This window comes from Equus asinus, chromosome 28 (assembly GCF_041296235.1).
Source record: "Equus asinus isolate D_3611 breed Donkey chromosome 28, EquAss-T2T_v2, whole genome shotgun sequence".
NCBI classification, from domain to species: domain Eukaryota; kingdom Metazoa; phylum Chordata; class Mammalia; order Perissodactyla; family Equidae; genus Equus; species Equus asinus.
The window spans coordinates 15,854,930-15,871,023 of NC_091817.1; the positions used below are offsets into that span (position 1 = coordinate 15,854,930).

Below are 16,094 nucleotides of genomic sequence, written 5' to 3' on the forward strand. Positions count from 1 at the left end.
GAAAGTTCCATGTGTACTTGAAAAGAATGTGTATTCTGTGGTTTTTGGATGGAATGTTCTATATATATCCACTAAGTCCATGTGGTCAAATGTGTCATTTAAGGCCAGTGTTTCCTTATTGATCTTCTGTTTGCATGATCTATCCATTGGTGTAAGTGGAGTGTTAAAGTCCCTTACTGTTATTGTGTTACTGTGTATTTCTCCTTTTATGTTTATTAATAATTGCTTTATGTATTTAGGTGTTCCTCTGCTGGGTGCATAGATATTTACAAGTGTTATATCTTCTTGTTGGATCGTTCTCTTTATCATCATGTAGTGTAGTTCTCTTTATCATTATGTATGTTGTCTCTTGTTACAGTTTTTGTTTTAAAGTCTGTTTTGTCTGATATAAGTGTTGCTACCCACGCTTTCTTTTCCTTGCCATTTGCATGGAATATCTTTTTCCATCCTTTCACTTTCAGTTTGTGAGTGTCTTTAGGTCTGAAGTGTGTCTCTTGTATGCAGTATATATATGGGTCTTGTTTTTTAATCTAATTGGCCACCCTATGCCTTTTGATTGGAGCATTTAGTCCATTGACATTTAAAGTAGCTATTGCTAAATATGTATTTATTGCCATTCTGTTACTTTTTGTTTCTGGGTGTTATAGTAGTTCTTCTCTGTCCCTTTCTTTTTCTCTTAGTCTCTTCCCTTGTTTTTTGATGGCTTTCTTTAGTAATGTGTTTGATTTCTATTGTCTTACTTCTTTGCTTACTTATTATAGGTTTCTGGTTTGTGATTACCATGAGGATCCTATATAATATTCTATGTATATAACAGTCTATATTGAGTTGATAGACTCTTTAGCTTGACCTTTTTCTAAAAGCTGTACTTTTTCACTCCCCTCCTCCCACATTTTGTTTTTGAAATCGTATCTAATCTCTTGTTTTGTGTGTGTTTTTCCATTACTCTCTTTTCATTGAAATAGGTAATTTTAGTACTTTTGTCTTTTAACCTTCATATTGTCTTCACAGGTGGTTGATCTGCTACCTTTACTATATTTTTACCTTTATCAGTGATTTTATTGCCTGGGGTTTTTTGTTTTTGGGTTTTTTTTTTGATAATTTTTTATCCCTATTTGTGGTCATTGCTTTCCGACTATATAAGTCCCTTCAGCATTTCTTGTGAACCTGGTTTCTTGGTGATAAACTCCTTTACTTTTTGCTCATCTGGAAAGCTCTTTAGCTCTCCTTCCATTCTGAATGACACCCTTGATGGATAGAATATTCTTGGCTGTAGGTTTTTTCTTTTTAGCACTTTGAATATGTCATGCCATTGTCTTCTTGCCTGTAGGGTTTCGACTGAGAATTCTGCTGATAGCCTTATGGACTTTCCTTTGTATGTCACTTGTTGCCTTTTTCTTGCTGCTTTTAGCAATCTCTCTTTATCTTTAATTTTGGTCATTTTAATTATAATGTGTCTTGGGGTGGGCCCTTTGGGCTTATCCTATTTGGACCTCTCTGTGCTTCCTGTACTTGGATGTCTGTTTCCTTCCTTAGGTTAGGAAAATTTTCATCTATTATTTCTTCAAATAAATTTTCTGCCCCTTTGTCTCTCTCCTCTCTCTCTGGGACACCTATAATACAAATGTTAGCATGCTTGTTTTTGTCCCTGAGTTCTCTTTGACTGTTCTCATTCTGTCTAATTCTTTTCTCTTTTCTTTTGTTCAGCTTGGGTGATTTCCTCTAATCTTTCCTCTAGCTTGCTGATCTGTTCTTCTGTATCCTCTACTCTGCTATTGAGTTCCTCTAGTGAGTTTTTCATTTCTAGTATTGTATTCTTCATTTCTGATTGGTTCTTTTTTATATTTTACAGTTCTTTGTTGATGAGCTCACTGTGTTGATCCAGTCTTCTCCCAGTATATGTGAGCATCCTTATGAGTTTTTGTTTGAACTCTTTGTCGGGTAGGTCACTTATTTCTGTTTCGTTTAGTCCTTTTTCTGGGTTTTTGTCATGTTCCCTTGCTTGGAATGTGTTCCTTTGTCTCCTCATTATGCGTCCTTCTCTGCGCTTATTTCTATGCATTAGGTGAGTTGTCTATATCTCCTGATTTTGGGGAAGTGGCCTTGGCCTTATTTAAGAGATGCCTTTTGAGGCCCTGCAGTGTCCTTCCGTCTCATCACCAGTCCTAATGATACAGGAGTGACCCCTTTGTGGGCTACTTTTGTCCTTCTGCTGTGGCAGGGTTGCTCTTAATGCAAGTGCCCAGGGAATCTAGTCTTCCCTTCCCTGGCCAGTTGTTTGTAAATCCGGCTTGGGGAGCCTCTGCACTGTTGCCTACAAGGTCTATCAGCACTCTCCTGTTGCACTTTTCCTCTTAATTTGGTAGGTGCCCAGTGTGACTGGTTGCTAGGCTCAGGGGCTTCCAGCTGCTATTGGCCTGAGGTTTACAAGGCTGTTGTCAGTTCTCTTAGGAGTGCAGCTGAGTGGGGCTGGCCCTAGGCACAGGAGCACTCAATTGTTTCAGTCTTTGGAAGGCCAGGCTGATGTATTTTACGGCTATTTGTGAAACACAGGTCTTCTGCCACTGATAAGCCTCACCCTCCACAGGACCACATACACAGTCAACATAGTTCTGATCTGTGCACACTTCCCAACCCCCTGGAGCATACCCCAATGCCCCACTGCAGAGGCCCCCACCTCTCCACCAATGCCCCCCACAGTTCACCTGGTCCTCACACAGGCCCTGCCCCACAGAGACAGACACTCACCTGCCTGTAGAAGATCAAGGCATCCAGTCTGTGCAGGCCGACAAGTAGCCTGAGGGCTTGCTGTTGGGTGGGGCTGGTCCCTTGGGTGGGCTGCCTGCCCTGGCTGAACTGGATTAAATCTGCACTGTAGTAGGTGTGGCAGACCCCTGGGCTTACAGGCCATGGGAAGAATTTCAGGGGCGTCTGCCAGGGTCTGTGTCACCACGCCTGGACTAGGTCACGGCAATGGCCGCCACCAATGTCTCAGTGTCTGGAGAGGTCTCTCCTCTCACCGAGATGCAGCCAGAGCCCACCAACTGAGTCTCTTTTCACCAAAGGACTGTGAGCCTTCTCTCTAGTGATTTTAGTTTGCTAAGACAGGTGAGTTTGTGCATGGGCCCTTAAGACCTGGGTCTTTTTGGCTTTCAGCTGATAGCTTTTCTGGGCTTATCCTCGCTGCAGTTAATAGCCAGCGAAGCCAGATAGTAAGACCCCTGTCTCAGTTGTGCTGAGTCTGAAGGATGCTTATAGCAGTATTGGCCCCGCTCCGGACCTCACTGCTCTAGGTAGGGCTGCGTACCTTAGGGTGGCTTCTGCCTGACTGGCTGAGAAACTCCGCTGCTCCTGACGGTGGCTTTTTTTCTCTCCAGGAGGAATTTCTGCCTCTTCCTCCTTAGGACTGTCCCTTGTTGTGGGGGTTCTTTTTATACAGTTTTCTATCCAGGGTAATTTTTCCAAAAATAGTTGTAACCTGGTTGTGTTCAAAGGAGGAGATGAGTTCAGAGTTTGTTTCCGCCATTACTTTGACAAGATCCTCTCCTTAGTATCTTGAAATAGCCTCAAAGTGACTATTAAAAAAATTGTTTCTTGCTATGGATCAGTGCTATTCTTTATGGCACTGTTTCAGAAAATGTCAGCCATTCTGGTTTACCAATGATGTCAGATTTCCCTGCACTTTGTTTTATATTTCACACCTTGATTGAGGCACGTTGAAAAGAAAAATGCCAATATCTACACGATATGCTTACTAACCTCACAACCGGAGAGTTTTTAGAAGGATAAGCTTATTCCCAGGACTATATAGGAATCCTAGTCCCCTTCTTCACACTCTTCCAGGAGTGCTGAGGCATTCATTGTCCTTAAGCCAAACCGTGATACATTTGAAGGTTGATCTGGTCAGTCGTGTGTATCTGCCACGTTCTCATTTGCTTATTGGCAAGTAGAGCATGTCCCTGAATTCGTAAGGTTCTAGTCCAAGGATAAACGTCGTTCTTTTGACCTTCCACATTTGCTTGCTTGCTTTATTTCCCCATTTTTCATTAAGGGCTTTTACACTGGAAATGTCAAATTAGATATGATGACTTTGTCAGTGAGAATGAGGATAAGAGGTCAGATTTTCCCATGCAAAGGGATAATACAAAGGGCATGCCCTTTTGTATTAGTAGTTCTAAAAATGCATAAAATGTCTTTCATTTTCTTAACTGTGTTACTCACTTGGTAACTTACTTTCTCTAAGTCGCTATGACTGCTATATAGTATAGTATAGCTTATGTGTAAAGCTATTCTGCTGGTTTTTTTCTTTTTTAAAGATTGGCACCTGAACTAACGGCTGTTGCCAATCTTCTTTTTTTTCTTCTTCTCCCCAAATCCCCCCCATTACATAGTTATATATTTTATTTGTGAGTGCCTCTGATTGTGGCATGTGGGACGCCACCTCAGCGTGGCCTGATGAGCGGTGCCATGTCTGCGCCCAGGATCTGAACCTGCGAAACCCCAGGCCGCCAAAGCAGAGTGCGCGAACTTAACCACCTGGCCATGGGGCCCGCCCCTGCTGTTTTTATTTTAGTCTTTTGAAGAATTCCAAGCTAAAAATATTAGTTTGGCCAATATTTTTTAATGAATAAATGTGTTTTAGTAATCTGACAGATAAGTTATATTCATTTGTGCTTGAATGAAAAACACTCCTCTTTCTTTGGTTGCTGTTGAGTACCGTGTTTTCTATAATTAGCTCAAAGAACTGCTGAGATTTTACAGTCAGAAGGAAAAAGCCTGAGGGGGAATTTTTAAATCTCCAACTATCTTTGTTTATGATACTGAAGATTTTAAAAGATAAATGTAATAGACGATGCTTCGTTTTAATAACTCAAGTTTGAGAGGACTTTCAAAAATGAAAAAGTTACTTATTTTAGAAGAGGATGCATCCTGCAGTTAAATGGACGCAACACGTGCGTAAGTAACTCCAAGACTTGAATTAAAATACTGTATTACCTTTCCTCCACCTTGAGTCTGAGAAGTCAAATAAAAGGAGTTTGCTAACATTTTTATAGCTTCGTAATTTCAAAATCCTTTTTTCGGGCAGTCTTATTTGTTCCTCAAAATAATTCCATAAAATGAGCTGACTACATAACAGTAATAATCCCATTTGAAAAATAACTTACCAATGGGGCACTATTGGTAAGTGACAGAGTTGATATTCAAGCCTGTCTTCATGTTTTTTCTTTTCAGTATGAAAATTTTTAAATGTGTAATAATAGAATGATTTGGTAAATTCCCAAATGTCCATTATTTTTCTTTTTAAAGATTTTTTTTTTCTTTTTCTCCCCAAAGCCCCTGGTACATAGTTGTATATTCTTTGTTGTGGGTCCTTCTAGTTGTGGCATGTGGGACTCTGCCTCAGCGTGGTTTGGTGAGCAGTGTCATGTCCGCGCCCAGGATTCGAACCAACGAATCACTGGACTGCCTGCAGCGGAGCGTGCGAACTTAACCGCTTGCCCACGGGGCCAGCCCCCCAAATGTCCATTATTTTAATGAGTATAAGCAATTGTTAGTAATTTACGTTTGCCATATTTGCTGCTTTTCTTTTTTGCTGTAGATTATAAAGCAAATTCCAGACATTTTGACTTTTGCCCCTCAGTATTTTAGTAAGTATGTATCTCTTAGAAAGGATATTTTCTTAGTAATCACAGCACCGTTATCACACCCCAAAAAATTGGCAATACTTCCTTAATACCACCTGATACCCAACTCTTATTCAGATTTCTCTTGTTGTCCCTAAAATGATTTAAAAAAAAAATCAGGATCCCAAACAAGGCCCACACTTGCCATTAGTTGTTACGTCTCCTAAGTCACTTTTAATCTACCCCCTACCCTCACTTTTTTTTGATGCCATTGGCTCATTGAGGAGACCAAAAGGCAGTTGTTTAGCTTTTTAATTTGGTGTTCCTTCTGTTATACTAAGCTGCCTCAAATATAAATTTTAAATGTTAAAGAAAGAAAACAATAAGTAGGAGACAACTCTGTCTAACCTATAAAATTAAAAATAGAAATTTTTTGTTTAAAGAGAGGTCCATGGAGCCAGCGCAGTGGCACAGCAGTTAATAACGTTCACGTGTTCTGCTTCAGCAGCCCAGGGTTCGGCAGTTCAGATCCCAGGCGAGGGCCTACACACTGCTTGTCAAGCCATGCTGTGGCAGGCATCCAACATATAAAATAGTGGAAGATGGGCATGGATGTTAGCTCAGGGCCAATCTTCCTCAGCAAAAAAGAGGAGGGTTGGCAGCAGATGTTAGCTCAGGGCTAATCTTCCTCAAAAAAAAATAAAAATAGAGTTCCATGGAGCAGTTTATTGTAACTGAAATGTTTCTTTAACAGCTAATTTCATAAACAACTTTAACATCAAAGCATCCAAAGGGACTATATCTTTGTGAATTTTATGCTTGTATAACATTCTGACTAAATATAGTTAATAATAATGATGAACAATTAAGAAATTCTAGTCTTTGGCAATAGCACGGATTTCGTCTAGTTTTTCTTTTCAACTGATTAGAGAAATACAAATTGTAAATCTTAATTTTGTTACGTGTTCTGTTGTACATTATCAGGAAGCTCATAAACATTTATTTTATTGTTTGCAAATACTTTGTCATCTTTATTCTTCTTAACCAATGAGCAACTATGAAATATTTATTATGTTTTATCAGTGGTAGTAATAACGATTATACATTTTAAAAATTATGTTCCCTTCTCGTCTCTCTCTCATACCTCTGTAATCTCTCCAGTGTTTTGCAACACATAACCCTGCAATTGACTGGTAGACTAAATCCCTAACTTCTAGAATTGGGAATAACAAAGAATAGAGGAGGGGGTAGGAAAAAGAGCTGAAGTTGCCTTAGCAGAGGGGAGTGAGATTGGAAGAGACACAGAGCAGGCACACTTTGCCTGTGGCCTATGGCCTCGCCTGACAGGCAAAGAAGTCTCGTTGCTATCACCTCTGGCTCACCTGGAAAGGCTTAACATTTCTCACCTTCTTTTCCATTGAGAGACATTAAAGTCATCCCATGAGGATGCATCACTGTTGTTTTGCAAACTAGCCTTGGCAGAAAGAAGGACTTTAATCTTTTGATTATTTCCACCTAACTTTTTAATCTCTGTATCTGCAATAGCCTTGTCCCTTGTCTTTCAAAGAAGTGTATCAAGAGAAAGATAATGATATATTTGGGTGCAGTAACTTAGCCACTTTAAATCTTAGTAGCTGTAACTAGACTTTTCTACCAGTGGGCTGGCTACACAGCCCCTCTTTGAGAGACAAAGCGGCATGGGCAAATGAAGCCACATTCTTTCCAGATGCTGAGCTGTTCTGTCTGTTTGTTATTCAGTGTTCACCAAAGGACTTAAGGATAAAGCGTAGGAATCTGCTGTGTAGAGCTAACTCCCTAGCTTTTCCTAATGGTGTGTAGAGTTCTGCTTCCCTAAGGTAAAATATTTTTTCCCGAGTTTTCTTTGGTATCATAACTAGTTTATCTGAGTCTTTCCTCAGAATACGGTAAGTGAAAGAAATGAGATGATGTTGTAAAAATACTTATTAAAAGTTTCTCAAATTAGAAAATAAAATTTCTTTCACATAAAATAATTAATGTTTTAGGCATTTCTAGGCATATAACTATACCACCTTGGGAAATACCAGGCATACAAATAGTGTTCCGTAAATGCTTGCTTAAATAATTATATTAAAGCTTTTTCTGTGATAAAAAATTATTTTGTGAACAGCAATTAAATACTATTAAAGAATTGATTCTTTAAGAATAGGTACATGAGCAGCACTTAAATATCTGTATTTGAATGTCTATAAAGAAGATTATTCTGAAATCTGTTGGTTAAAGTGTGTTCTCTAACATACTAGTGTAATTAAGTTATAACTAACTGTGTTCCTGTATGTCAAAGGCAGGTACTTCTCTTCTGTTCCCTCCAATTGCAAGGGAATGACTGCAGAGTAAAAGAAAGAGGTGAAAATTTCTTATCCTTCTTGGGAAAGGGGCATTTATAACGGCATATCTCAGCCTATTTCTTAAAATGATTTGTTTTTGTCCTCTTTGCTTTTTGCATATTCTAGTATTAAGAAAACAATGGTGTGGCAGCTGTTTGTGTACAGTATTTTATCCTACCGAATTGGTAGAATCTCATTTGCCAGGAACCTAAGTACCAACCTGTTTTCATGTTTACTACCGAACCACATAGGCAAGAACAGGCCTCATTTTTAAGAGTCTAATCATGTCATATAACCTTGGTAGAAGTAATTATATCAACAGTTCAGGAAATTCAAATGGCCTTTTCTTCATTCCCCTTTAGATAGGTCGGTGCTGTTAAGGGCATTGCCATGAGAAGCACAAAGTAATTTTATCTCAAGAGTTGCTGATTCATGCTTCCCCTGTTTGCTTCAGGTGGATCATCCATGCTATGGAGTATGAACTAGAGATCCGTGGCAGGAACAAGCCAGCTGTGGACTTGTATCAGCTGTCACCTAGCGAAGTTAAACAGCTTCTGTTGGATATTCTCCAGCCTCAACAGAATGGAAGGTAATGAGGGCCGTTTGTTCCCTACAGGACACCTGGATGTATTCAAATATCATAACTTTGATACATATATGAACTTAATGAGATATTAATAAGAAATAAAATGCAGCAGACCATCAGAGTTCACTCTAGTAGATGAACAGTATGCAGAGATACTAATTAAAATACCTGTCTTCAGTTGTGATGTTGTGTTAATTTGAATTTTATCCTTTTTTAGGTATAGTTTATAAACATTTCTTAATTTTTACTATTCTGTGCAGAATGGAGCACTTCATACCCCTTTGTTCAGTTCTCTTTCTGAATCTTTGTAGCACTTACTGTCTCCCCCTGACATTTTGGCATAAAAGTTTGGGTTTGGGAACATTATTTAAGTGTGTTGCCTGTTACTCTGTCTCCCTAAGTATGCTGTCAGTTTCTTCGGGGCTAAACCCTTTCCGAGACTTAACTAATGCTAACCTTAGAATAAGAGCAAGACAAATACTTGTCGATAACATTGAATTGAAGAATATTTTTTATTACAGAAAAAGCTTTAATATAATTATTTAGGCAAGCATTTATTGAGCACTATTTATGTGCCTGATATTTTCCAAGGTAGTATAGTTATATGCTTAGAAATGCCTAGAAAAGAAATCTTCTACAAAAGGAGATTTGGACAGATGGAAAGGCATCCCTGTTCTTAGACAGGACAACTCAGCATCATAGAGATGTCAGTTAGAAATGTGACGCAGTCCCAGTAAAATTCCAACAAGCTGTGTTATGGAGTTAGACAAGTTAATACCAAACTTCATGTGCAAAAACAAACATGCAAGAGAAATCAGAAAAACGTAACAGAAGGACTTGCCCTAACAGACAGTCCAGCATACTGTAAAGCCTCTAATTAAAACAGTGTGGTGCTGCTACATGAACAGACAGAGAGACCAGTTGAACAGAATAGAAAGTCCAGAGATAGACCCCAAGCACATATAGAAATTTAATGGATGACAAAGGTGACATCTCAAATCACTGGACTTTTTAAATGAATAGTGATAGGACAACTGGATAGCCATTTGGAAAAAGGTAAAATCAAATCCATACTTTATACCATACACAAGAATAAACTCCAGATAGATTAGAATCTAAATGTAAAAAATGAAACCATAATAGTGCCAAATTCCTCTTTAACCTTGGCATGGGAAAGGCTTTCTGACCATGACACAAACCTGGGGCAATAAAAGATTAAAGAGACAATGTAAAAATTAAAAACAACATTTTGCATGGCAAAAAATAGAAAATATCAAAAGATAGCTGAGAAACTGGAACAAAATGCTACAAAGAGCTGATATCCAAGAATTCTTAAAAGCTGAGGGACAAAGAACCAAAAGCCCAAGAGAAAAATGGGGAGAAAACATGATTAATCAGTTCATTTAAAAGATAAAAAATGGACCTTAGATATTTGAAAAGATGTTTAAACTAACTCATAATTAGAGAAATATAAATTAAAACATGTTGAGATACCATTTCTCATGTGTCAGACTGGCAAAAGTTAAACAGTATGACAAACATTTGCTGAGGCTGTGAGGAAATGGACACTCTTATATAAGCTGGAAGGTACAGCCCTTCTGGATGGGAATTTGACAGCATCCAAAAAAAATCTACTTGTCCATTTACGCTTTGACCCAGCAATCCTACTTTTAGGATTTATGGAGATTTTAGGAGATATGGCTCCAATAATATGAAAATATATATGGACAAGGTTATTCATCGCATCGCTGTTTATAATTGCATATTTTGGAATGCCCATAACCTAAATCCCCATACGTAGGAGATTATTTGAATAAACTGTGGTACATCCACACAATGGCATACTATACCGCTGTTAAAGAAGAAAATGAAGGGTCAGCCCAGTGGTGTAGTGGTTAAGTTCAGGCATTCTGCTTCAGCAGCCTGGGTTCGCGGGTTTGGATCCCAGGCATGGACCTATACACTGCTCATCATACCATGCTGTGGCAGCATCCCACATACAAAATAGAGAAAGATTGGCACAGATGTTTCCTCAGGGCAAATCTTCCTCACCAAGAAAAGGTTTTTTTTTTTAAAAAAAAAGGAATGGGTATGGTCTCTATGAACTGATATAAAGTAATTTCTGGGCTATATTGTTACATGAAAACAGAAAAGTACAAAAAAGCATCTCTGGTATACTACTCTTCATGTAAGAAAGAAGGGGATATCTGCTCATTTATGTCAAAGAAATACAGGAAGGATAAATCAGAAACTAATGAGCTTGGTTACCTTCAGGGGTGGGAGAGAACAGGGTGCAAAGAATGGAGAAAGAGGTCCAGGGCATTGGGTGGAGCAGGAGAGCATGCAGTACACCCTCCCTGAGCCTGGCCTTTAGTGCAGCTCTGACTCTGAAACTGTGGGACTGTTTTATACACCCAAAACATAAGTCAGTAATTAAAATTAATCCAGATGTGGAAGGAAGCAAAACAGAATACAAACAGTAACAAATGAACCTAGCTGTATTACAAATGGGTAGTATTCTTACTCTGAAGGGCTTCGGGAAGAAAAGAGGTAACTGAAGTACCTTGGGAAAACATTGGATACTGTAAAGCTAAAGAAAAAAAGGACTACACACAAATACTGTACTCTAGTTCATTTTTTTTCACGGAGTTAGGTATTAGCAATTCTGAAATTGCTTTAAATACACACGCGCGCACACACACACAAGGGTTGAATACATAAGTAAATACATTGTGGGTAGTGAGAGCTGGGTTTCTCCCTGTTGGGAGTGTAGGTACAGGTGAGGAAGAGGGAAAGGCTAGACTATCCTGTGGTGTTGGATTGGAGTTGAAAGTTATCAGTATGAATTCATGGTTTTTACACAGATGGATAGATATAGAAATAAATATGGATGTGTACATGTATATATGAGTATTTATCCATATCTTCCGTAGCTCTATCCACTGAGAGGACCTAGAAGCAATGAAACCCCAACAGCAATGAGCAAACTTAGTGCCGATATATTGATTTCTAAATACCATTTTCTAATAAAAGGAACCAGCATTCCTTGGAGAAATGGTTGATTCCAGAGCTGGGGCAAGAAGAATACAAGATGAGCGTGGAGCATCTTATGCTGCCGGAAAGTAGGAAAGTGCTCCAAAAAATTACAGAGGTGTCTTAGAAGGATACTGGAGACAACTTGAAGGAGGCTCAATGGCCAAAGCTGGGACAATTTGAGCAAAAAAATAAGTAGTGATAGTATTGGATTATAACCCATAGAATGACTACCCATGAGGCCATGCTGATATAGATAGATAAATGGGAGAGTAGGCACTCTTCCTTACAGTAGAATTCTAATTAGTAAGTGTAGGTGGAAAGATAGAAATAAAAGATCACTGTTAGACAATTACAGCAGTAATAATTGTTGCAGGCAACAACCATGAATGGATGCTAAATTTAGTGGGTAGAAGTATGATGAGAATTGGAAAATTTGCATAATTTCAAAGTATTTCCACTCAAGGTACCTTTTGGTTGCAAAAGGAAAAATAGTAACTTTACAGTGAAGAAACTCAGTTTACTCCACCTTCACCAAATGATCAAGGTTAACAACCCAGTAATAAGGCATATCAGCATCACATACCCTTGTGTGATGTACTGAAAAAGGCACAAGCACTTCTGGGTATTCTTGCCAAGAATGCATAATCTAAGTTTAATCATGAGAAAATGTCAGACAAACTCAAATTAAGGTACATGCTACAAAATAATTGACATTTCTAAAGTACCAGAGTCATGAAAGACAAAAGAAGATTGAGGAACTGTCACAGATTAGAGGAGCCTAGGGAGACATGGGAACTAACTGCAGTGTGGGGTACTGGGTTGGATTCGGGACCAAATCAAGGACATCAGTGGTAAAATTAGAAAAATCTGAGTAAGGTCTATAGATGAGTATGGTATCAATGCTCATTTCCTGGTTTTGATAGTTACTGTTGGTTATGTAAGATGACAAAAGTAGAGGAAGCTGAGTAAAGAGTATATAGGACCTTTATGAGTTATCTTTTTGACTTTTCTGTAAGTCTAAAATTTTTCAAAATAAAAAGCCAAAAAATAAATAAATAAAAGAGAGATCTTCTAAAATAATTTTCCACCTCCATTGTGAGTATTCACACATTTCTATTTTTATGTTGTTCTAAGCAAACATCTCCTTTTTATAGTATTAATCATGACTTTATAGAACTCTGAAAACATCTTTTGAAGGGAATAGGAAAAAAAGATAAAATGCGGAGTGTAGGATATTCAGTTTTCACACCCATTATTCAAAGTAAAACATCACCAAGGAACCCTGCTCCTTTGGGCTTCTTCTCTGTAGCATAGCACTGAACCCAGTCACGAGAGTCTGGGTATCCCAAAAGAAACTGTACCTCCAGAGAAGATGCCTCTCTCACTTAGTGTTAAAACTTCATTAGTCCTCTTTCACAAGAACAAAAATGTCTTTTTCTGAGGTATGTCCCTATTCTATACACATTTTTTGAGACTTTTTATCATAAATGGTGAATCTTGTCAAAAACTTTCCCTGCATCTATTGAGATGGTCATGTGATTTTTATTCTTCATTTTGTTAATGTGATGTATCATGTTGATTGATGCAGATGTTGAACCATTCCTCCTTCCCTGGAATAAATCCCACTTGATCATGGTATATGATTCTTTTAATGTTTTGTTGTATTCGGTTTGCTAATATTTTGCTGAAGACTTTTGCATCGGTATTCATCAGCAATATCAGCCTGTAATTTTCTTTTCTGTATTGTCCTTGTCTGGTTTTGGAATCAGTGTAATGTTGGTCTCGTAAAATGAATTAGGTAGTGTCCTCTCCTCTTGAATTTTTGGAAGACTTTGAGAAGAATGGGTATTCCATCTTCTTTGAATGTTTGCTAGAATTAACCAAAGAAGCCATCTGGTCCTGGACTTCTGATTTGGGGGCAGGGTTTTGATTACTGTTTCAGTCTCTTTACTAGTGATCAGCCTGTTCAGATTCTCTCTTTCTTCTTGATTCAGTTTTGGAAGGTTGTATGATTTTAAGAATTTATCCATTTCTTCTAGGTTTTCCAATTTGTTGGCTTATAGCTTTTCAGAGTACTCTCTTATAACCCGCTCTGTTTCTGTGTTATTTTCATGATAATTTCTTCTTTCATCTCTAATTTTATTTATTTGAGCCTTCTTTCTTTTTTTCTTAGTGAGACTAGCTAAAGGGTTGTTAATTTTGTTTATGTTTTCAAAGAACCAGCTCTTGACTTCATTGATCTTTTCTATTGTTTTTTAGTCTCTATTTCATTTATTTTCAATCTGATTTTTATTATTTCCTTTGTTCTACTGACTTTGGGCTTTGTTCTACTTTTTCCAGTTCCTTTAGGTATAATGTTAGACTGTTTGAGATTTTTCTTGTTTCTTGAGGTAGGCCTGTCTTTCTATAAACTTCTTACTTTGTACCAGTTTTGCTGCATCCTGTAGATTTTGATATGTCGTATTCCACTTCTGGGTGTTTATCTGAAGAATATGAAAACACTAATTTGGCTGTTGTGAATAATGCTGCATGAAAATAAGGGTGTATAAGTCTCTTTGAATTGATGATTTAAAGTTCTTTGAGTAAATACCCAGTAGTAGAATATCTCGATCGTATGGTATTTCAGTTTTTAATTTTTTGAGAAATCTCCACACTCCTTTTCATAGTGGCTGTAGCAGTGTGCATTCCCACCAGCAGTGTGTGAGGGTTCCCTTTTCTCCTCATCCTCTTCAACATTTGTTGTTTTAGGTCTTGGTAATTATAGCCATTCTAACAGGTGTGGGGTGATAGGTCATTGTAGTTTTGATTTGCATTTCCCTAACGATTAGCGATGTTGACATCTTTTCATGTGCCTGTTGGCCATCTGTATATCATCTTTGGAAAAATGTCTGTTCATATCCTCTGCCTGTTTTTTGATCAGGTTGTTTTGTTGTTGTTGAGTTGTATGAGTTCTTTATATATTTTGGAGATTAACCCCTTGTCAGATATATGATTTGCAAATATTTTCTTCCAGTTGGTGGGTTGTCTTTTTGTTTTGTTCATGGTTTCCTTTGCCTTGTAGAAGGTCTTTAGTCTGATCAACTCCAGTTTGTTTATTTTTTCTTTTGTTTCCCTTGCCCTAGTAGATAGGGTATTCAAAAAGATCCTTCTAAGACCAATGTCAAAGAGTGTACTGCCTATATTTTCTTCTAGGAGTTTTATGGTTTCACATCTTACCTTCCAGTCTTTAATCCATTTTAAGTTAATTTTTGTGTATGGTGAAAGATAATGGTCTACCTTCATTCTTTTGCATGTGGCTGTCCAGTTTTCCCAGCACCATTTATTGAAGAGACTATCTTTTCTCCATTCTATGTTCTTGGCTCTTTTGCCGAAGATTAGCTGTCTATAGATGTGCGGTTTTATTTCTGGACTTTCCATTCTCTTCCATTGCTCTGTGTGCCTATTTTTTACCAGTACCATGCTCTTTTGATTACTATAGCTTTGTAGTATATTTTGAAGTGAAGGATTGTGATGCTTCTAGCTTTGTTCTTTGTTCTCAGATTGCTTTAGCTATTTGAGGTGTTTTGTTGCCCCAAATGAATTTTAGGATTCTTTGTTCTCTTTCTGTGAAGAATGTCATTGGGATTCTGATTGGGATTGCATGAAAACTGTAGATTGCTTTAGGTAGTATGTACATTTGAACTATATTTATTCTTCCAATCCATGTGCCTGGTATATCTTTCCTTTTCTTTATGTCATCATTGATTTTTTTCAATAATGTCTTAGAGTTTTCATTGTATAGGTTTTTTACCTCCTGGGTTAAATTTATTCCGAAATGTTTTATTCTTTTTGTTACAGTTGTGAATAGGATTATATTCTTGAGTTCTCTGTTAGTTCATTATTAGAGTATAGAAATGCAACTGATTTTTGTAAGTTGACTTTGTACCCTGCAACTTTGCTGTAGTTGTTGATTATTTCTAATAGTTTTCTGATGGTTCTTTAGAGTTTTCTATATATAAAATCATGTTGTCTGCAAACAGCGAGAGTTTCACTTCTTCACTCCCTTTCTTTCACTTGCTTAATTGCTCTGGTCAAAACTATGGTCAGTGCTATGTTGAATAGGAGTGGCAAGAGTGGTCACCCTTGTCTTGTTGCTGTTCTCAGAGGGATGGCTTTCAGTTTTTCCCTGTTGAGTTTGGTGTTGGCTGTGGCTTTGTCATATATAGCCTTTATTATGTTGAGGGAATTTCCTCTTATACCCTTTTTAATGAGAGTTTTTTTTTTTTATCATAAATGGATGTTAGATCTTGTCAAATGCTTTCTGAGCATCTCTTGAGATGATCATGTGGTTTTTATTCCTCATTTTGCTAATATGGTATATCACATTGATTGATTTGTGGATGTTGAACCGTCCCTGTATCCCTGGTATAAATCCCACTCGATCATCGTCTATGATCCTTTTAATGTATTGTTGTAGTAGGTTTGCCAATATTCTGTTGAGGA

The 16,094-nt window shown here is 37.8% G+C and overlaps 1 protein-coding gene across 19 annotated transcripts in view; it reads left to right on the forward strand.

The window, feature by feature from the left end:
• The window catches only part of PHKB (phosphorylase kinase regulatory subunit beta), a 219,543-nt gene that overhangs the window by 191,707 nt on the left and 11,742 nt on the right, over positions 1-16,094 (forward strand). For 17 of the 19 annotated variants that reach the window (XM_044761196.2, XM_044761195.2, XM_044761200.2 and 14 more), the window contains one exon: positions 8,445-8,579. In XM_044761196.2, coding sequence (XP_044617131.2) covers positions 8,445-8,579 — 135 coding nt within the window. Of the gene's footprint in view, positions 1-1,852; positions 1,937-8,444; positions 8,580-16,094 lie in introns of those variants that run through there. The other 2 variants (XM_070500643.1, XM_070500644.1) reach the window with 1 other exon arrangement.